Raw genomic sequence first — 21,836 nt, forward strand, 5'->3', positions numbered from 1 at the left:
AATTCATCCGCCCTAGGGATCGGATGAGCATCAGTTTTGGTAACTGAGTTCAGTCCCCGGTAATCCACACAGAACCTCAGTTCTAGAGTGGTGCCTGGTGGAGCTGCTTTTGGCACTAGAACCACCGGACTGGACCAGGGGCTACTGGAAGGTTCTGTAACTCGTAGCTCCAGCATCTTGGTAACCTCACCATGGAAGCTAGCCTTCACCTTGTCTGACAGCCGGTAGGTCTTTGACTTCACTGGTGGGCTGTCTCCTGTATCCACATCATGGGTGCACAGGTGGGTCCTTCCCGGGACAAGGGAGAACAACGCAGAGTACTGCTCCAGGATCTGGCGGCCGTCCTCTCGCTGTTCATGAGTTAGGGATGGGGAGAGAATCACTCCCTCCACCGACCCATCCTTTTCCTGAGACGAAAACAAGTCTGGGAGAGGTTCGCTTTCCGCTTCCTCTCCTCCATCAGTCACCATCATCAAGATGACCTCGGGCCTCTCATGGTGGGGTTTGAGGCGGTTAGCATGTAGCACCCGTAGGGGCTGTCGAGGGGTCTTAAGGTCCACCAGGTATGTAGCCTTACCCTTCTTCTCTAACACCTCAAAGGGGCCTGTCCAGCGATCCTGGAGGGCACTTAGCTCTCCAGGCTCCATCACCCACACTTTCTGGCCAGGCTCCAACTCCACCGGGTGAGCGTTGTGGTCATACCACTCCTTCATTACTGCCTGGCTGGCCTCCAAGTTGTCAGAAGCTTGCTTCCACAACTTCGCCATTTGGCTCCTGGGGAGGCTTCCTGGGAGACTTTTCCCATCCATCCTTCACCAGGCTGAGAGGACCGCATACTAGGCATGGGCGGAAAATCCGTTCCGCTCGCGGATTTTGCGGATTTTCGGGAAATCCGCAATCCGCGAGATTTGCGAATTTCCCGCAAAATCCGCAAATCCGCGAGCAGCGGATTTTGCTCGCACTGTTCGCGTGAGTTCGCGCCCCGCGAATAAGTGCAAAATTGGCGAAATACGATCTTAGCAAAACTGAAAGTAACTACTTACCAGGTTCAAAAGTTCAGGCACATCATTAGTAGCCATTTCCTGTAGTGCTTCCTGAGGGGCCCCTCCAGAGTTCAGTTGCCAGTTGAAACTATTATGTGACCCTGCTCTGAACCTCAGAATAGTTACACATATGCCACAAAGGTCCTGAATTACAGCTAAGGGAGACAAGCAGGAGCCAGGCTGGAAGTTAAAATCCATTAATCAGCCCCTAATTCATTATTGTCAGTTGGGGCAGGGCAGGTGTTGTAACTAATTTTGCAACAATGAAAGCACTTAGCAAGTGCAAAAGATCACTAATCAGGGTGCACTAAGGAAGCAGGTGCCAGCTAAAAAAATATTCTGTGACACATTAATCAGCCCCAAATTAATTCAGGTCACTTGAGGCAGGGAAGGTGTGCTTTGCTTTGCCGAAAATAATGTACACTGGACAACCAGAGGGTGTGGTGATGAAACAGAGGGTGGCATGGGTGGGCCAGAGGGTGGCATGAGTAGTCAGAGAGTGGCAGTGGTGACAGAGAGTGGCAGTGATGAAGAAGAGTGTCCCAAACAGGCTGGACACGTAGAAACAACAAGTTCGCAAAACTTGCGACCCGACAGGTAAGTTCGCAAATTGCGAAATTGTAAAAACCCTCGCGAACTGGCAGAAACACGGGCGAACACAAAAAAAAAAAAATCCGCAAATTCGCGGGAATTCGCGGATTTTGCGGATTGCGAATCCGCAAATCCGCAAAATTCGCGAACGCGAGATCCGCAAAATTCGCTCATGCTTACCGCATACAGGGTGTCCAAACAGAAGCTCAAAGGGGCTGAAGCCCACTCCCTTCTGTGGCACTTCCCTGTAGGAGAATAGCAAACAGGGTAGGAGGATGTCCCATTTCCTCCGCAGGCTTTCAGGCAGACTTCTGATCATGCCCTTCAAGGTCTTGTTGAACCTTTCTACCAGTCCATTTGACTGGAGGTGATAAGGAGTGGTGAACCGGTAGGTCACTCCACACTCCTTCCACATTGCCCGCATGTATGCTGACATGAAGTTGGTCCCCCTGTCGTACACAACTTCTTTGGGGAAACCCACCCGGGTGAAGATCCCCATCAGGGCCCTAGCCACTACAGGTGCAGTAACAGTCCTCAGAGGAATGGCCTCTGGGTACCGTGTGGCGTGATCCACCAGTACCAGGATAAACCTGTGAACAGCCGTTGTTGGTGGATCCAATGGCCCCACAATGTCGATGCCCACCCTTTAAAAGGGGGTGCTAACGACAGGAAGTGGTTCCAGGGGAGCTTTCAGCTTCACCCTTGTTTTCCCACTGGCTTGGCAGGATACACACGTCCGACAGTAGGTATCAGACGCCACTTTCATCTGAGGCCAGTAAAAGTGGGGGACAAGCCGAGCAAAGGTCTTGTCCTGACCTAAGTGTCCTGCCAAGGGTATTTCATGAGCCAATTCCAACAGAAAGGCTCTGTACCATTGCGGGACTACCAAGGCCCTTGATGAACCAGGTAAGGGTACCTTGGGTTCACTGTAGAGGAGTCCGTCCTCCCAGTAAATGTGGTAGTGTCCCGCAACGTTCCCTGCTGCCTGGGCTTCGGCCTGTCGCCTCAGTCCCTCAAGGGTAGGGCACTCCTTCTGGCTCTTACAGAACTCCTCCCTGGTAGGCCCTCCCTCCACATGCCACTCAGCAGGGATGGGTAGGTCCTCCAGGGAGACTACTTCCCCCTCCACGGACTCCTGGTCCACCATCGCAGGTGGCCGATCTGTCACATGGGGTGTGGAAGCTGAAGCAGGCTTCTCCTGTCTTCGGGTCTGTCCCTTTTTGGCAGCGGGTTGGGCCATTGTTCCAGGCTCCAACCCAGGCAAACTCCCTCTCCGGGCAGTCGCAGACCTTGTGTACCCAGCATCTCTGAATGCGTCCGGTATTCCTCCTCTCTCCAAGCATTGTGCTCCATGTCATTCCCCAGCAGGCAATCGACTGGCACGGCAGGGCTTACGGCAACTCAAAGTGAACCTGCAACCCCTTCCCACTCAAAGGGAACCTCGGCCACAGGGTAGTGGCCCATTCTGCCGTCAGCCATCGCGGCGGGGTGGAGTACATTGGGAATCACCTGCTCTGGAGACACCAGTTGACTCCTCACATTAGTCATACTGGCTCCTGTATCTCTCAGAGCCTCCCCTCTCTGGCCATTGATGGTGATCCACTGCCCATACTTGGTAGTTTTTGGGGGCACCTGGATCTTAGGAACCATCTCCCGATCTCCCAGGGACACTAAGGTGACACCCGCCCACTCACCCCCCTTATCTAAGGGCAACTCCTACCCGAGCGCTACACTAGCTACTCCCGGGGCTTTTCCTCCGGTGGGAGGGGGTGGTCTCTTTGGGCATTTGACATCTCCCTTATAATGTCCAACACCACCACACTCAAAGCAGTGGACAACCCTTGGCTGCAGGCTTTGGCCAGGATGAGGGTTTCTGGGCGGGTTAGCCTTAGGGGTGAAACCTGTTCCTTTTCCCTGGAAACTGTTTTGGGGACCTTTAGAGAACTCCCGCTTTTTATCTCCCCCCTCCTTCTTCTGACGGGCGCCCTGTCCGGCCCTTTGGGAAACCCCTCCAGTCCCCTTTGAGGACACCCGGGTACTTGCCCAGATGTCCGCCTCCTCTGCAAGCTTCGGGGGGTTGGTCAGCTTGCTGTCCACCAGGTGTTGGCGCAGCTCGGGAAAACATTTCTCGAGTAGATACTCTTTAAGAAAAAGGTCATATAACCCCTCATAGTCCTTCACCTCGCTGCCCTGAATCCAGCCCTCCAATGCCTTCCTCGCATAGTCCAGAAAATCCACCCAGTTCTGGGTGCTTAACTTGTGGCTCCCCCTGAACTTTTGGCGATACTTTTCCGGGGTTAGCCCAAACTTTTTGATTAATGCTAACTTCATGGTGGGGTAGTTGGTCTGCTCATCCTGTTCCAAGGCTAACAAGGTGTCCCGACCAGTAGGAGGCATATATTTGTACAACCCACCCCCCCAGTGTTTCTCCTGGATCCCATGGGCTCTTAAGAAGACCTCATAGGCAGCCAACCATTTGGCTATATCGTCCCCCTGACTATAGCTGGCAACTATGTCTTTAGGCAGGTAGGGTCTGGACTCCCTAGTTGGTTTTCTGGTTTCGTTGCCACCATTTGGAGTAGGGGAGGGTCCTAATTGCAGGGCCTGGAGTTCTAGCTCTTTTAATTTAAACTCATGAGCCATCCTCCGTTCTTCCCTCTCCTGTTCTAACCTGGCTAACTCCCACTTCAGTTGCCTTTTCTCCCTCTTGTCTGTGAGTTCCGCTTCGGTCAAGCTTCCTCCGGGGACACTACTGCCCCTCTTTGAGTAGGTCATTGGTCCTGGAAGTAGGTTTCCCATCCCGGGATGGAACATTCCCTCTACTCCTATGACTGTGTCCCGGTCCGTCCCCTCTTCCTCCTCCTTCCCTTCTCCATGTGCTTCCACCCAAGCCCTCAAACTGGTCTGGAGTTCCCCCTTCTTGGCCCCACGCTTAAAGAACACTCCCATCTGTTGACAAAAGTCCTTAAGCTGGGCTACAGAATAAGTGTCCAGTTCTTCCAGAGCAAATTCCATTTTGCTAAAGAGCTATGTAGGGACAAGCACACAAAAAGAATAGATTCACAAGGGGCAATCTGAAGCTACCTCCACCCACCACCAGGAATGAATTTGGAAAAAGCAAAAGTAGAAATTAGGAAGTCCGCCAGGAGAAAACTCCTGGTGTAGGTCAGTGGATTACACTTAGTTACTGCAGAGTAGTCGCAACCACAGTTCTGATCCCACCGCTAGACACCAATATGTTGGACCTTTTGTTACCAGATCACATAGGGTAGCCTTTTCTAGGGTAAGACAGTCAGTTCCTAGAAGCACAAGTGTAAAGGTTGCGCACCACCCTGTAATAACTTAATGCACTTCCACACAAAAACGACACTACACCAATGTTTTGGAAAAATATGGACTGGTTTATAAAAATATATTAGATTCACTTTTGTCTTTCTCACACTATCATTTCTCCTTATCCTCCTCATATTTTACACAGTTGGAATCACATTACAAAGACATGTTTTTACTTCCTCCATCAACTTACATATGAACTCCACACTTCTTTACCCACCGGAATATTAGCAGTAATACATAGCAAATACTGAGTGAGCAGTAGATTAAGCAAGTTAAGCTATTCCATTCCCTAAGAAATCCTAGGCATTCTAAACAGGCAGTTGCACAGTGTTAACAGAAATTTTCCTCAGTTGATCCCTTCAGTTCTGTAGCCTCCTAGCACTTCAACTTCTTACAGAGAGTTTCTCTGACACGCAACCCCGATTGGAATTTCTGTCACAGGTAACCCACATCCAGGTGTCAGTATCCCAGTTAGACTGAAGAGCCACACCCTATCTCTGCCTCATTAAAGTCCTGCAACAGAACTCCTCTAGGTGCCAGAAACGATCTCCTGCACCTTTTATCGGTGTTTCTAGTCAGTAGCTAGGCGAATTGAAGGAAAACCTAGGCACCCAACAGTTCCCACTTCCCTCCTTACTTGGGACGGCTGTTAGAGCCTTTCTCAGTTCACAGCTCCAGCCCCAGGGTTCAGCTCTCTTCGGGGGCCTCCTCCGGTCCCCAACAGCGCTTACCTCGGGGCCTGGTGAAAGTCTGCACACGCGTCAGCCCTTCAGAGAGGTCGCGCTAGGTCTGTCCCCAGCGCTTGGCTCCGATCCCGCCTCCGGCCGTCTCTGACGATCCTCTCACCGCGGCGCTACGGCGCAGGCGCGGGAGAGTAGCGGCACTGAAACGGAGGCGGCTCCACTCGACGGCACTGGTAGTGGCTCACCTCTGGGCCTGCTCGGTCCTAGGCCCCTCCTGACAGGAAAGTGGTCACCACCGAGAGTATGCGCAGAAGCGCGCTGCCCCAGGCTCGATCAGCCCTATGCTCCTCTCCACTTCACCTTCACGGCAGTGCCAGTGATTCTCCACCTGGCCCGTCCTCAATGGATTCAGGACTATTGGACCACCCACCAAAGCCCCGACTCTCCTTACTTCGGGCTCCACAGGTGGGGGGGTAAACTCCTGCTGCACTTCCTGATGCAGGTGAGAGGTCCCGATTTTACATAGGCAGCCAATGGCACCACCGTCACAGAGGAGGGGTGGGTCAGAGGTAAAGTCTCACGCTTTTGGCCCCAGTCCTCTATCTCCTGCAAGGATCAATCTAGCTCTTCATACTGGACAAAGGGAAGGGGGGGGGGTGCTTCTCACTTCTTGCCCTCCTCAGCTGGGATCCCCTAAGCTTCACCGCTAGCTGGGGGTCAATCCCTACACCCAATTTGAGGTGTCTCCCTGTCCAGGGTCAGCAGGTCGGGACTAACTGGGTCAGGTCTACAGGAGTGGGGGTGGTGATCCCTGTAAGGGGGCAACCCTTGAAAAATAGTCCACCCTATGAAGGCCCTACCCCTTCCAGACCCTTAGCCTATACTCCAGCTGCTCCTCACTGACAAGACAAAATGGTCGCCCTACAGGTGTTCTATTTATACCCTTAGCTCCCAAGGTCCAGAACTAGTCAGAAGGTTCTGAATGCTTCCTATTCTATCCTATGGGCCCAGTCCCTGAGTTGGCAGTTGTGGCAGTTACTAGCCACCATTTTACATGGCCCAACCTTTCTAGTCAGAAAAGGGTACCTAGGCCTCAGGAAAAAAAACTATGAGGGCGAAAGAGCACCTATCCCCCAGGACAACACCATAAAAGTCCAGTGGACACAAAAAGATAAAAAGGGTATGAGGGGCGAAAAAGGGGACAAAATAATAATTAATAGGAGGGGCTACGCAAAAGGCCAGACAGGTCTAACACGCATCCCCCCCAGCTGAAAGTGGGGAGAGCTACCCAACCCCTTGGGAGTCCTCATCACTAAGGCGGAAATACCACTCCAGGCCGATGTTCCACCCGGAAGTCCATTCCCTGTAGGGAGATGGACCATCTCAACAACTTGGGATTTTCCCCCTTCATTTGCATTAGCCAACGAAGGGGTTGGTGGCCAGTCTGAACCAGGAAGTGCGAGCCAAAAAGTTATGGCCGCAACTTCTTCAGAGCCCACACCACCGCAAAAGTTTCCCTCTCAATTGCACTCCACTTCTGTTCCCGGGGAAGCAGTCTCCTGGACAGGAAGACTACAGGCTGATCCAGACCCTCTTTATTGAGTTGCGATAACACTGCCCCAATGCCATGTTCTGATGCGTCTGTCTGGACAATAAACTCCTTAGAGAAGTCTGGGGCCCTCAGGACCGGTGCCGCACACCTTGCCTGCTTCAATTTTTCAAAGGCTTGCTGACAAGCCTCTGTCCAAACTACCCGTTGAGGTTGTTTCTTGGATGTGAGCTCTGTGAGGGGCGCTACAATAGTGCCATACCTCTTCACAAAGCGACTGTAGTAACCTGTGAGGCCCAGGAAGGCTCGGACCTCAGTCTGGGTCTTGGGGGGTTCCCAGGCCATGATTGCCTCAATCTTTGCCTGGAGGGGCTGCACTGTTCCCCTACCCACCAAGTGGCCTATGCACACAACCGACCCCTGCCCATTCTGACATTTGCTGGCCTTGATTGTCAAGCCAGCTTGTTTCAGGGCCTGGAGAACTGCTTGCAAATGTTGCAAATGGTCCTCCCAACTGCTGCTGAAGACAGCAATGTCATCTAGGTAAGCAGCGGAGAAACCCTCCATTCCGGAGAGGACCTGATTCACCAGCCGCTGAAAAGTGGCAGGGGCATTCTTGAGCCCAAAGGGCATCACACAGAATTGGAAGTGTCCTTCAGGCGTGGAGAAGGTTGACCTTTCCTTTGCTCCATCTGTCAGGGAGATCTGCCAGTACCCTGAAGTGAGGTCAAAGGTACTCAAGTATTGGGCAGCTCCCAGCCGGTCAATTAATTCATCCGCCCCAGGGATTGGATGAGCATCAGTTTTGGTAACTGAGTTCAGTCCCCGGTAATCCACACAGAACCTCAGTTCTGGAGTGGTGCCTGGTGGAGCTGCTTTTGGCACTAGAACCACCGGACTGGACCAGGGGCTACTGGAAGGTTCTATAACTCCTAGCTCCAGCATCTTGGTAACCTCACCATGGATGCTAGCCTTCACCTTGTCTGACAGCCGGTAGGTCTTTGACTTCACTGGTGGGCTGTCTCCTGTGTCCACATCATGGGTACACAGCTGGGTCCTACCCGGGACAAGGGAGAACAACGCAGAGTACTGCTCCAGGATCTGGCGGCAGTCCTCTCGCTGTTCAGGAGTTAGGGATGGGGAGAGAATCACTCCCTCCACCGACCCATCCTTTTCCTGAGACGAAAACAAGTCTGGGAGAGGTTCGCTTTCCGCTTCCTCTCCTCCATCAGTCACCATCATCAAGATGACCTCGGGCCTCTCATGGTGGGGTTTGAGGCGGTTAGCATGTAGCACCCGTAGGGGCTGTCGAGGGGTCTTAAGGTCCACCAGGTATGTAGCCTTACCCTTCTTCTCTAACACCTCAAAGGGGCCTGTCCAGGGATCCTGGAGGGCACTTAGCTCTTCAGGCTCCATCACCCACACTTTCTGGCCAGGCTCCAACTCCACCGGGTGAGCGTTGTGGTCATACCACTCCTTCATTACTGCCTGGCTGGCCTCCAAGTTGTCAGAAGCTTGCTTCCACAACTTCGCCATTTGGCTCCTGAAGGCCAGCATGTAGCTCACCACATCCTGGGGAGGTTTCCTGGGAGACTTTTCCCATCCATCCTTCACCAGGCTGAGAGGACCGCGTACAGGGTGCCCATACAGAAGCTCAAAGGGGCTGAAGCCCACTCCCTTCTGTGGCACTTCCCTGTAGGAGAATAGCAAACAGGGTAGGAGGACGTCCCATTTCCTCCGCAGGCTTTCAGGCAGACTTCTGATCATGCCCTTCAAGGTCTTGTTGAACCTTTCTACCAGTGCATTTGACTGGGGGTGATAAGGAGTGGTGAACCGGTAGGTCACTCCACACTCCTTCCACATTGCCCTCATTTATGCTGACATGAAGTTGGTCCCCCTGTCGGACACAACTTCTTTGGGGAAACCCACCCGGGTGAAGATCCCCATCAGGGCCCTAGCCACTACAGGTGCAGTAACAGTCCTCAGAGGAATGGCCTCTGGGTACCGTGTGGTGTGATCCACCAGTACCAGGACCAGGATAAACCTGTGAACAGCCGTTGTTGGTGGATCCAATGGCCCTACAATGTCGATGCCCACCCTTTCAAAGGGGGTGCTAACGACAGGAAGTGGTTCCAGGGGAGCTTTCAGCTTCACCCCTGTTTTCCCACCGGCTTGGCAGGATACACACGTCCGACAGTAGGTATCAGAAGCCACTTTCATCTGAGGCCAGTAAAAGTGGGGGACAAGCCGAGCAAAGGTCTTGTCCTGACCTATGTGTCCTGCCAAGGGTATTTCATGAGCCAATTCCAACAGAAAGGCTCTGTACCGTTGCGGGACTACCAAGGCCCTTGATGAACCAGGTAAGGGTACCTTGGGTTCACTGTAGAGGAGTCCGTCCTCCCAGTAAATGTGGTAGTGTCCCGCAACGTTCCCTGCTGCCTGGGCTTCGGCCTGTCGCCTCAGTCCCTCAAGGGTAGGGCACTCCTTCTGGCCCTTACAGAACTCCTCCCTGGTAGGCCCTCCCTCCACATGCCACTCAGCAGGGATGGGTAGGTTCTCCAGGGAGACTACTTCCCCCTCCACGGACTCCTGGTCCACCACCGCAGGTGGCCGATCTGTCACATGGGGTGTGGAAGCCGAAGCAGGCTTCTCCTGTCTTCGGGTCTGTCCCTTTTTGGCAGCGGGTTGGGCCATTGTTCCAGGCTCCAACCCAGGCAAACTCCCTCTCCGGGCAGTCGTAGACCTTGTGTACCCAGCATCTCTGAATGCGTCCGGTATTCCTCCTCTCTCCAAGCATTGTGCTCCATGTCATTCCCCAGCAGGCAATCGACTGGCACGGCAGGGCTTACGGCAACTCGAAGTGAACCTGCAACCCCTTCCCACTCAAAGGGAACCTCGGCCACAGGGTAGTGGCCCATTCTGCCGTCAGCCATCGCGGCGGGGTGGAGTACATTGGGAATCACCTGCTCTGGAGACACCAGTTGACTCCTCACCATAGTCATACTGGCTCCTGTATCTCTCAGAGCCTCCCCTCTCTGGCCATTGATGGTGATCCACTGCCCATACTTGGTAGTATTTGGGGCACCTGGATCTTAGGAACCATCTCCCGATCTCCCAGGGCGGGTTAGCCTTAGGGGTGAAACCTGTTCCTTTTCCCTGGAAACTGTTTTGGGGACCTTTAGAGAACTCCCGCTTTTTATCTCCCCCCTCCTTCTTCTGACGGGCGCCCTGTCCAGCCCTTTGGGAATCCCCTCCAGTCCCCTTTGAGGACACCCGGGTACTTGCCCAGATGTCCGCCTCCTCTGCAAGCTTCCGGGGGTTGGTCAGCTTGCTGTCCACCAGGTGTTGGCACAGCTCGGGAAAACATTTGTCGAGTAGATACTCTTTCAGAAAAAGGTCATATAACCCCTCATAGTCCTTCACCTCGCTGCCCTGAAACACAGCCCTCCAATGCCTTCCTCGCATAGTCCAGGAAATCCACCCAGTTCTGGGTGCTTAACTTGTGGCTCCCCCTGAACTTTTGGCGATACTTTTCCGGGGTTAGCCCAAACTTTTTGATTAATGCTAACTTCATGGTGGGGTAGTTGGTCTGCTCCTCCTGTTCTAAGGCTAACAAGGTGTCCCGACCAGTAGGAGGCATATATTTGTACAACCCACCCCCCCAGTGTTTCTCCTGGATCCCATGGGCTCTTAAGGAGACCTCATAGGCAGCCAACCATTTGGCTATATCGTCCCCCTGACTATAGCTGGCAACTATGTCTTTAGGCAGGTAGGGTCTGGACTCCCTAGTTGGTTCTCTGGTTTCGTTGCCACCATTTGGAGTAGGGGAGGGTCCTAATTGCAGGGCCTGGAGTTCTAGCTCTTTTAATTTAAACTCATGAGCCATCCTCCGTTCTTCCCTCTCCTGTTCTAACCTGGCTAACTCCCACTTCAGTTGCCTTTTCTCCATCTTGTCTGTGAGTTCCGCTTCGGTCAAGCTTCCTCCGGGGACACTACTGCCCCTCTTTGAGTAGGTCATTGGTCCTGGAAGTAGGTTTCCCATCCCGGGATGGAACATTACCTCTACTCCTATGACTGTGTCCCGGTCCGTCCCCTCTTCCTCCTCCTTCCCTTCTCCATGTGCTTCCACCCAAGCCCTCAAACTGGTCTGGAGTTCCCCCTTCTTGGCCCCACGCTTAAAGAACACTCCCATCTGTTGACAAAAGTCCTTAAGCTGGGCTACAGAATAAGTGTCCAGTTCTTCCAGAGCAAATTCCATTTTGCTAAAGAGCTATGTAGGGACAAGCACACAAAAAGAATAGATTCACAAGGGGCAATCTGAAGCTACCTCCACCCACCACCAGGAATGAATTTGGAAAAAGCAAAAGTAGAAATTAGGAAGTCCGCCAGGAGAAAACTCCTGGTGTAGGTCAGTGGATTACACTTAGTTACTGCAGAGTAGTCGCAACCACAGTTCTGATCCCACCGCTAGACACCAATATGTTGGACCTTTTGTTACCAGATCACATAGGGTAGCCTGGCCTAGGGTAAGACAGTCAGTTCCTAGAAGCACAAGTGTAAAGGTTGCGCACCACCCTGTAATAACTTAATGCACTTCCACACAAAAACGACACTACACCAATGTTTTGGAAAAATATGGACTGGTTTATAAAAATATATTAGATTCACTTTTGTCTTTCTCACACTATCAGTTCTCCTTATCCTCCTCATATTTTACACAGTTGGAATCACATTACAAAGACATGTTTTTACTTCCTCCATCAACTTACATATGAACCCCACACTTCTTTACCCACCGGAATATTAGCAGTAATACATAGCAAATACTGAGTGAGCAGTAGATTAAGCAAGTTAAGCTATTCCATTCCCTAAGAAATCCTAGGCATTCTAAACAGGCAGTTGCACAGTGTTAACAGAAATTTTCCTCAGTTGATCCCTTCAGTTCTGTAGCCTCCTAGCACTTCAACTTCTTACAGAGAGTTTCTCTGACACGCAACCCCGATTGGAATTTCTGTCACAGGTAACCCACATCCAGGTGTCAGTATCCCAGTTAGACTGAAGAGCCACACCCTATCTCTGCCTCATTAAAGTCCTGCAACAGAACTCCTCTAGGTGCCAGAAACGATCTCCTGCACCTTTTATCGGTGTTTCTAGTCAGTAGCTAGGCGAATTGAAGGAAAACCTAGGCACCCAACAGTTCCCACTTCCCTCCTTACTTGGGACGGCTGTTAGAGCCTTTCTCAGTTCACAGCTCCAGCCCCAGGGTTCAGCTCTCTTCGGGGGCCTCCTCCGGTCCCCAACAGCGCTTACCTCGGGGCCTGGTGAAAGTCTGCACACGCGTCAGCCCTGAAGAGAGGTCGGGCTATGTCTGTCCCCAGCGCTTGGCCCCGATCCCGCCTCCGGCCGCCTCTGACGATCCTCTCACCGCGGCGCTACGGCGCAGGCGCGGGAGAGTAGCGGCCCTGAAACAGAGGCGGCTCCACTCGACGGCACTGGGAGTGGCTCACCTCTGGGCCTGCTCGGTCCTAGGCCCCTCCTGACAGGAAAGTGGTCACCGCCGAGAGTATGCGCAGAAGCGCGCTGCCCCAGGCTCGATCAGCCCTATGCTCCGCTCCACTTCACCTTCACGGCAGCACCAGTGATTCCCCGCCTGGCCCGTCCTCAATGGATTCAGGACTATTGGACCACCCACCGAAGCCCCGACTCTCCTTACTTCGGGCTCTACAGGTTGGGGGGTAAACTCCTGCTGCACTTCCTGATGCAGGTGAGAGGTCCCGATTTTACATAGGCAGCCAATGGCACCACCGTCACAGAGGAGGGGTGGGTCAGAGGTAAAGTCTCACGCTTTTGGGCCCCAGTCCTCTATCTCCTGCAAGGATCAATCTAGCTCTTCATACTGGACAAAGGGAAGAGGGGGGGGGTGCTTCTCACTTCTCGCCCTCCTCAGTTGGGATTCTCTAAGCTTCACCGCTAGCTGGGGGTCAATCCCTACACCCAATTTAAGGTGTCTCCCTGTCCAGGGTCAGCAGGTCGGGACTAACTGGGTCAGGTCTACAGGAATGGGGGTGGTGATCCCTGTAAGGGGGCAACCCTTGAAAAGTAGTCCACCCTATGAAGGCCCTACCCCTTCCAGACCCTTAGCCTATACTCAAGCTGCTCCTCACTGACAAGACAAAATGGTCGCCCTACAGGTGTTCTATTTATACCCTTAGCTCCCAAGGTCCAGAACTAGCCTGAAGGTTCTGGATGCTTCCTATTCTATCCTATGGGCCCAGTCCCTGAGTTGGCAGTTGTGGCAGTTACTAGCCACCATTTTACATGGCCCAACCTTTCTAGTCAGAAAAGGGTACCTAGGTCTCAGGAAAAAAAACTATGAGGGCGAAAGAGCACCTATCCCCCAGGACAACACCATAAAAGTCCAGTGGACACAAAAAGATAAAAAGGGTATGAGGGGTGAAAAAGGGGATGAAATAATTAATTAATAGGAGGGGCTACGCAAAAGGCCAGACAGGTCTAACAAGACTTATAAATGTATTCGACCTGAACAAACCTTTATATTCTAAATGATGTACTTAATCATCCAGTTTTTTAATTCTGATTAATGTATTTTGAACTTTCATTTATTTTCATTTATTTTTATCATGCATTCAGTGATGTCATTACCTTCAGTAACTTTTTCTGAAAATTGGGCTACTGATACAGTGTATAATATGCTGTCTGTTTTAGGAATAATTGCTACATTTTCAGATCATCAAATGTTAGAGATTTAATCATATTGCAACGCTACATACCTGTTACCTTTATTAAGGTTATCAACTCCTACAGAATTGAAATACATCTAGAAATATGGTTGTTTAAACACCAGTAGGAATGTTGCCAAACACCACCATACATACATCAGCAGAGGCAAAATTAGATGCTATTTACAACACAACAGGACAGACCCAGTTAGGAAAGTATGGGTGGTTTGGCCTTTTGACACAAATACCTGTCACAGAAATGATTCCTGAACGTCACCAAGGGACTCAGTATTAATCATGAGCGGAAATCCATTCCGCTCGCGGATTTTGCGGATTTTCAGTAAATCCGCGATCCGCGAACTCCCGCTAATTTACTGAAAATCCGCGAGATCCGCGTGCGGCAGATTTCGGGGGCAAAAGTTCAAGCCTGTTGAACTTTTAACTATTTTAGGATGGCGCCGGCAAGCTGCCAGCGCCATCCTAAAATAGTTACTAAGTTAGTTCGAAAAAAGGAAGCACTAATAGATAAAATAAAGCAGGTGCTCGAGCACCTGCTTTATTTGATCTATTAGTGCTTCCTGATTAAGCTAATTTAGTAACTATTTTAGGATGGCGCTGGCAGCTTGCCGGCGCCATCCTAAAATAGTTAGTTAGGATGATGTGTGTTTTGTCGAGGCTGGGTAGGTGTGCGTTCTCCCCATATCTATAGTCGAAAATTAGCTATGATGCTTGATGGAGGCCTTTGCATAATTGACTTTCACTAGCTCAATCCCTGTGCAGTTCCTGTGACCACGAGCTTCTCTGATCCGTGCCTGTCATTTTATACACACAAGAGGCATGTGAACTCGCATATAAGCCCCGTCCGTTTGGCCCCTCCCCACACACTAGTGGTGTGTGCACCGTCTTCGCTCCCTTTACCCACTTGATGGACAGCTCACTCGAGGGACCCCGGCGCCCTTTGGTGTGATGGCAAAGTTAATCAGCCCCCCCAAAAATGTGTGTTTTGTCGAGGCTGGGTAGGTGTGCGCTCTCCCCATATCTGTCGTCGAAAATTAGCTATGATGCTTGATGGAGGCCTTTGCATAATTAACTTTCACGAGCTCAATCCCTGTGCAGTTCCTGTGACCACGAGCTTCTCTGATCCGTGCCTGTCCTTTTATACACACAAGAGGCATGTGAACTCGCATATAAGCCCCGTCCGTTTGGCCCCTCCCCACACACTAGTGGTGTGTGCACCGTCTTCGCGCCCTTTACCCACTTGATGGACAGCTCACTCGAGGGACCTCGGCGCTCTTTGGTGTGATGGCAAAGTTAATCAGCCCCCCCAAAAATGTGTGTTTTGTCGAGGCTGGGTAGGTGTGCGCTCTCCCCATATCTATCGTCGAAAATTAGCTATGATGCTTGATGGAGGCCTTTGCATAATTGACTTTCACGAGCTCAATCCCTGTGCAGTTCCTGTGACCACAAGCTTCTCTGATCCGTGCCTGTCCTTTTATACACACAAGAGGCATGTGAACTCGCATATAAGCCCCGTCCGTTTGGCCCCTCCCTACACACTAGTGGTGTGTGCACCGTCTTCGCGCCCTTTACCCACTTGATGGACAGCTCACTCGAGGGACCCCGGCGCTCTTTGGAGTGATGGCAAAGTTAATCAGCCCCCCCAAAAATGTGAGTTTTCTCGAGGCTGGGCAGGTGTGCGTTCTCCCCATATCTATCGTCGAAAAATAGCTATGATGCTTGATGGAGGCCTTTGCATTATTGACTTTCACGAGCTCAATCCCTGTGCAGTTCCTGTGACCACGAGCTTCTCTGATCCGTGCCTGTCCTTTTATGCACACAAGAGGCATGTGAACTCGCATATAAGCCTCGCCCGTTTGGCCCTGCCCCTCACACTAGCGATGTGCACCGTTTTCCCACCCGGCCATTCCCCACACAATCCGCAAAATCCGCTAATCTGCAAATTCGCTGATTTTGCGGATTGCGAATTCGCAAAAATTGCAAATTCGCGAATTGCGAATTCGCAAAATTCGCACATGCCTACTCAGTATACATAGGCCAGACCTAAGTTATGTACAGATAACATCCAGAGGTAGTGAAATCCTACAGTGTAGGGAAGCTGTGCCATTTAAAAAAAAAAGCCCCAACACTGACAGTAGTAAAAACAAAAGTTTCCTTCATAAAATTCAATAATGCTTAAAGCAATCTGAAAACCATGCTTGTGCAGCAGCTTTTATTTTTTCATTTTACATCAGCTAAAGAAATATTTTTTTCTTTTTTGCATAATAGTACTCTTAAATACAGGCTGCCCCTTTTTTCCTTTTTGATAAATTTGGTCTTTCACATACAAGCAGTGTGGGACACCTTGGGAATAGCTCGAACAGGAACTATGCTTCTCATGGTTTCTAATATTTAAAAGAACAGTCTGAAAAGACTGCAACGTACCTCTTCCAAAGGAAAATGCCAGTGGCAATCACCACCATGCAGGGTCTGCTGAAGTCCTATGCTTGGCTGTGTCCCAAGCGTATTCACATCAAACCAAAGCATTCCTTGCAAATCCAATGGGTGCCTTGTACTTCATTTAGCAACACCAAGGTATGGATTGAGACCTCATCGGCGAATATGGCTGAAGGTGAGGTACGAGTAAATCCAGGCACACAGGTACAATCTTTAGCACCGGCTGCCTCAGAACAAGCAACTAGCAGCACTGTCTTTCTGTGCTTCCACAACGACTGTGCGAGGTATTAAAAAGGTCTGTTTACTGCAGCAAATGGCTACGAGAAATGTTGTGACTACCAGCACCTTTTATCTCTAGTTCTTCAAAACATGTCCTGAAACACATTTTTTCTGTTATTGTTTCAACTTTCACCGAGTGCTTGGAGCTTTCCCTCTAAATTGACTATTTTAAAGAAAGCATGGTCTTCTGAAAAAAGCATGAAAGAGTTTTCAATTTTATAAACAGAAACTTTTATAAGTAACTACTTACTCTAAAGAGTATATATATATTTTTTAATGACACTATAGATTTTTCCTGTCTCCACAGAGTCTACAGTAATTTTATATATTTTAACAGCTGCTATTTTTTTCAGCTCATAAAACTCTCATGCAACTACCTGCCAATTATATGCAAATGCCTATTTTAGTCACGTAGTTTGCTTTTAATGGGTTATTAACTCTTGTCCATAGATTGGAGTGGGTGTTATGAAGGAAATTGAGGCCTTAACATAGGTACTGTCTCAGAGGCACAAATTCTTTGTGTCACAGAGACAAGCAGGCCCTTTCACAGAGACAGGCAGGCCCTTTGACCTAGATTAGCCCTCATTTCACAATAACGAGCAACAGAGAGGCTGTCCCCTTATCTGATCACTGTGTGCTCTGTGCACAGAAGACGGTCCATCCTAAATACGTAATCTCCATGTCCAACAGTGACTAACCTACGTCACAACCAATTCTTGGAAACAGACCAAGAACACATCTTCCTCTGACCAACATTACGTCAATCCAAGACACCTATCCAGTATAAATATACCTCCCTTTGCCCAAGCAAACCAGAGGAGACAGAGACTTCCAGGCGGACACTCTGCCTGAGGCGCTGCAACCTGCGTCATGCCACAGCTCCAGCTGGCAGAGGTCCATTACCCATCTGTGGGTGTCCAGCTCAAGATCAGGATGAAGTCCCAATAAGGTAAAGGGGTTAGACTAACTCCTAGGGGGATTCTTGGCTCTCTAAGATCTACACACATGCTAGGTACACTTAGGTACATCTAGTTAGGCATCATAGGGGTATAGGCTTTATCTTAATGCATTCTGTATTTCATGTATGTGTTCATTACTGTTGCAAAATGGTAGAACTATACAAAGCCTTTTCATTTAACTGCACTGCTGGCCATAATTCTCTGCTACTGTCCAACAGTTGTCGGAGCACATATAACCAGTACTAGAATAACAACTGTGCAATAAATGTTATTGTAAACACACCGACTGTTTCTTCTATGTACTTCTCTGAGATGAGTGACTGAATGAAAAGTAGTATTTTGTTTCCATGATCCTGAGGGATGTGGGTTTTATGTTATGTGGTTGCCAGAAGCTATTCCCTTCTTGTCTTCAAGAAGTTTCTAGTGGCCTCTGAGCTAGCTGGTACATAGTAATTAAGCTTAATATACATATTAGGGGCATACAGACCTCAGTCCTATGCCAAGCCTATTGTGTATGTTATTCCAATGCGCAGAACCTATAAGGGATATAGGAACTACACTACAATAAAAAGCACTGGGGTCTTTATATAACAAAGCTGGCCAATGCTGTGGCACTAGGGGCACCAGTACCAAAGTCTTGGCTAGGGGCCGTTACAATCCCGGTGTATAAGAAAGGCGACAAAACACAGCTTGGGAACTACAGGCCTATTAGCCTGTTAGACACGGTACAAAAGGTGATTGGAAAAATGACCCTAGAGAAAATATCGGCCTGGGTAGAAGAGAAAAATATTCTGACCCCCTTCCAGGCTGGATTTCGTAAATTAACTAGTACCACAGACCAGATATTCAGATTTACACTACTATACTGGAAGACGGTAGTACTAGGAAAAGGCAGCATCTATGCAGCGTTTATAGATTTACGTGCTGCCTTTGATTTAGTCCCTAGATCCCAGATGTGGAAAGTGCTAAGCAAGATGGGTATGCCGCTAGAGATCCTAACACTTGTGATGAGGTTGCATGAGTCAAATTATGCAAAAATACAGTGGGGGGGGGGGGGGGGGTGTCACGGCCAAGTAACCTCTGAATTCCCGGTAGAGCGTGGGGTGCGCCAAGGCTGCGCTTTGGCCCCCACGCTCTTCTCATTGAGCATTGATGGGGTAGTTGAGCGTATGTTGCTGGGAAAAGTAGATGCTCCTAGCCTGGCTGGAGTGAAAACTCCAATTCTACTATTCGCTGATGACACGCTAATTTTATCTAAAACCCTTAGCGGGTTACAGCGAGCCCTGAAGATCTTTGAGGTTTTTTGTGTCAACCGGGGGTTGGAAGTTAATGTTACAAAGTCAAAGCTTATGGTATTTAACCCCCACCACAGCTTTAGAGGGAAATTCTCTTATGGATGGACAAAAAGTGGAAATGGTATCGGACTTTGGTTACTTAGGTATCCACGTGTCAAACGGAGTAAAATGGGGGAAGCATATAGAAATGGCGGCATTAAAACTCCGCCAAAACACGGGAGCTATAAGCCCGGAGCACAGGAAGTCCTTGACCAAGCCGGTACAACCAGCACTGCAAGTATATGAGGCGCAAGCCCTAAGTTCGGCCCTTTATGGTGCTGAAATATGGGCTTATGATAAGTTAACGTCACTAACGCTTGTGGAATTGTTTTTGCCGTAATCTTGTTGGCCTCCCTAAAAGTACCCCAATCCAACTGCAGCGCTATGATCTAGGCAGGAAAGCCCTCTCAGATATGGCTAGATTACGACCTATTCTATATTGGAGGGTTACTCCGGAACTTATAAATGTTAAATGTTGTATACTTGTAAAGCGCACAGCTGCCCCAGCAAAGGGGCGTCCCGGCGCTGTATACTGCTGGGGAACCCATCCTGGCTTTCCCTGTGAGATTGTCCCTCCTGGGCATCTCCAAGGTGAAGACAAGCATCCCCGGCGCTGATGGGGCCGTTAGTAGAGATTAAGCAAGCTATTGCCCAGAGTTGCTGAGTGAGACCCATGGTTGGTGTAGGCACCGAGGCGAGAATTATCGAGTCCGCTGACCATGGCCCAAGACCCTGCCGCGTCGGGAATCGAACCCTGGTCCCGGGTCGACCTCTGCTTCCTGGTCTGCCGCCTCTAACCAGTGAGCCACACCACTCTACTTATGCATTACGCTCTGGGATTTCTGTATGTGATTAAAACTGATATATTCCACAAGATAACTTGGCTCAAAGAACTTCATAAAGTATTGGGAATAATGGGTATGCAGGAGTTGTGGGAGAACCCTGAGACAGCCCAGTTCCCAACCAAAGGCGCCATAAAAGAAAGGTACTGGGAAATGGTCGCCTACGGGAACTGGAATGATGTTGATCCCTCTACTATGGATTGTCGCTTTTTGGAAACAAAAGTTTCTCCTAGCTTAGAGCCCTATTGGGACAACATCACAAAGCCGGAGGATAGGAAGCTCTACTTCCAGCTTAGAGCAGGGTCACTCCCTATAAGATCACTAACCGGTAGATGGGGTATAGGTAATTCTGAATTATGCCCGGCGTGTAAAAGTGAAAGCGAGACCATTGCCCACCTTCTTTTTGTTTTTAGGGCCTACTTAACCCCCCGACGTGTTTGGCTAAAGGCGATGTGCAAATTGCTAGGCACAAGGGACAGTAAGGTGGCCTTAAGAATAATTTCCACTAACACCTTGCCGGTTATTACAGTTGCGGTCGCCAAATACTTTGGGTGGGCATGGGCCATTAGAAGAAAACTTGTGGTGGGCTTGACCCCCTCGAAGTGATTGATCTGTTTTCCTTAATTTGTCTGTCTCTATAGTAAAAGCATAAAATGTTTAAACTGTGTTCTCGGGGGCATCTAACATAACGATTGTCTATTTTAACTTGTTTTTTAAACTGCAGTCAGTATGTTTTCTCTTAATGGTTTTTAATTGTATTAATATATATGATGAATTTTGTGATTTGTAAATAGTTTTAGTAACTAATACATCTGTTTTTATGCTGTATGCTTTTATGAGTTTTATCTGTCCCTCTTCCTATTGGTTTATGTGCACGTGCTACCCCTGGAATGTTAAGGTGTATTTAAGTGACGTCACTACCCAGCTCGATGAGAAAGACCTGGCGACGCTGCATGGTCATCTTTCCTCTCACAAGCTCTTTCTTCTGGTAAATAATTACCAATTACATATATTCTTCTCGTGTGTCATTATTTGATAACACAACAGCTACCACTAGGTGGCGCCACAACCACTCCTCATTGCAGGCAGCGCCTCTATGGTGTCCATTTAGGGTAGGAAGCAGCCTTGCCATCTCCAACCAACTGCTACCAACCGGCCGTGCTGGTGATCGTAGTTTTCTCTCCCTCTGCGAGCTGTTTTCTCATTGTGTGGACAGTCTTTCTCCCCTTGATGCCTGGTCGTCCCTTAGTAGGCAACAAATAGCCGCTCTGGGACCGTCTTCCCTCGCTGTGGCCTCTCGTCCAACCTGCAGTCACATCACTGCCAAGGAAGGCAGGTAAACGGCCTCTACCGCAGAAGGTAGCGGGTTGGGTGATTTTACCTCCGGGTGCAGTTCAGCATTGTCGTGCCACATCAGTAAGGCGCTCCACTCCCTCCCCTCCTCACTGAGACAGACAGTGGCAGGCGGTGCAGCTGACGGGCACTCCAGCAAGAAGGGGAGGCGCTATGATTTCAGTTTGGGCCTCCTGCCTGGTCACCTTTTTGATTTCTTCCATTGTTTGATCTCTCCTTGTTTCTTGTTCCAATTCTGCGTTTGTTATGGATGCTGGTGTGTTGTGCTTCAGGATGAAATTCAAGTATTCTTTCGCCATTGTTGTTGTTTCTGTGTTGCGTGGCAATGCATGTCTGGACATATAGTCAGCTGGGTTATGTTCCTTTCCAGGCTTGTGTATTATTTTGAAGTTGTAATCCATCAGCCGTATTCCCCACCTCTCTATTCTTGGTGGTATCTTTGCGTTTGGGTTTCCGTAAATTGTTACTAGAGCTTGGTGATCTGTTACAATTGTGAAAGGCTTCCCGTAGATGAACATGTGGTAGTGTTCACACGCGCACACAACGGCCAGACTTTCCTTCTCCGGTTGAGAGTAAGCTCTCTCAACGTCGGACAAGCTCTTACTTCCGTAAGCAACTATGCATCTCAGCGAGTCTTTTCCTGGTTTGTGTTGCTCCAGTATTGTCCTCAGTC

The 21,836-nt window shown here is 49.8% G+C and overlaps 1 protein-coding gene across 1 annotated transcript in view; it reads right to left on the reverse strand.

The window, feature by feature from the left end:
• Nucleotides 1-21,462, reverse strand: part of LOC147749196 (uncharacterized) — a 131,043-nt gene extending 109,581 nt beyond the window's left edge. The window contains exon 1 of the mRNA XM_086929555.1: nucleotides 21,349-21,462. Coding sequence (XP_086785681.1) covers nucleotides 21,349-21,462 — 114 coding nt within the window. The remainder of the gene's footprint in view (nucleotides 1-21,348) is intronic.
• Nucleotides 21,463-21,836: the final 374 nt, after the last annotated feature.

Source organism: Lissotriton vulgaris, chromosome 1_1 (assembly GCF_964263255.1).
Source record: "Lissotriton vulgaris chromosome 1_1, aLisVul1.2, whole genome shotgun sequence".
Taxonomy (NCBI): Eukaryota; Metazoa; Chordata; class Amphibia; order Caudata; family Salamandridae; genus Lissotriton; species Lissotriton vulgaris.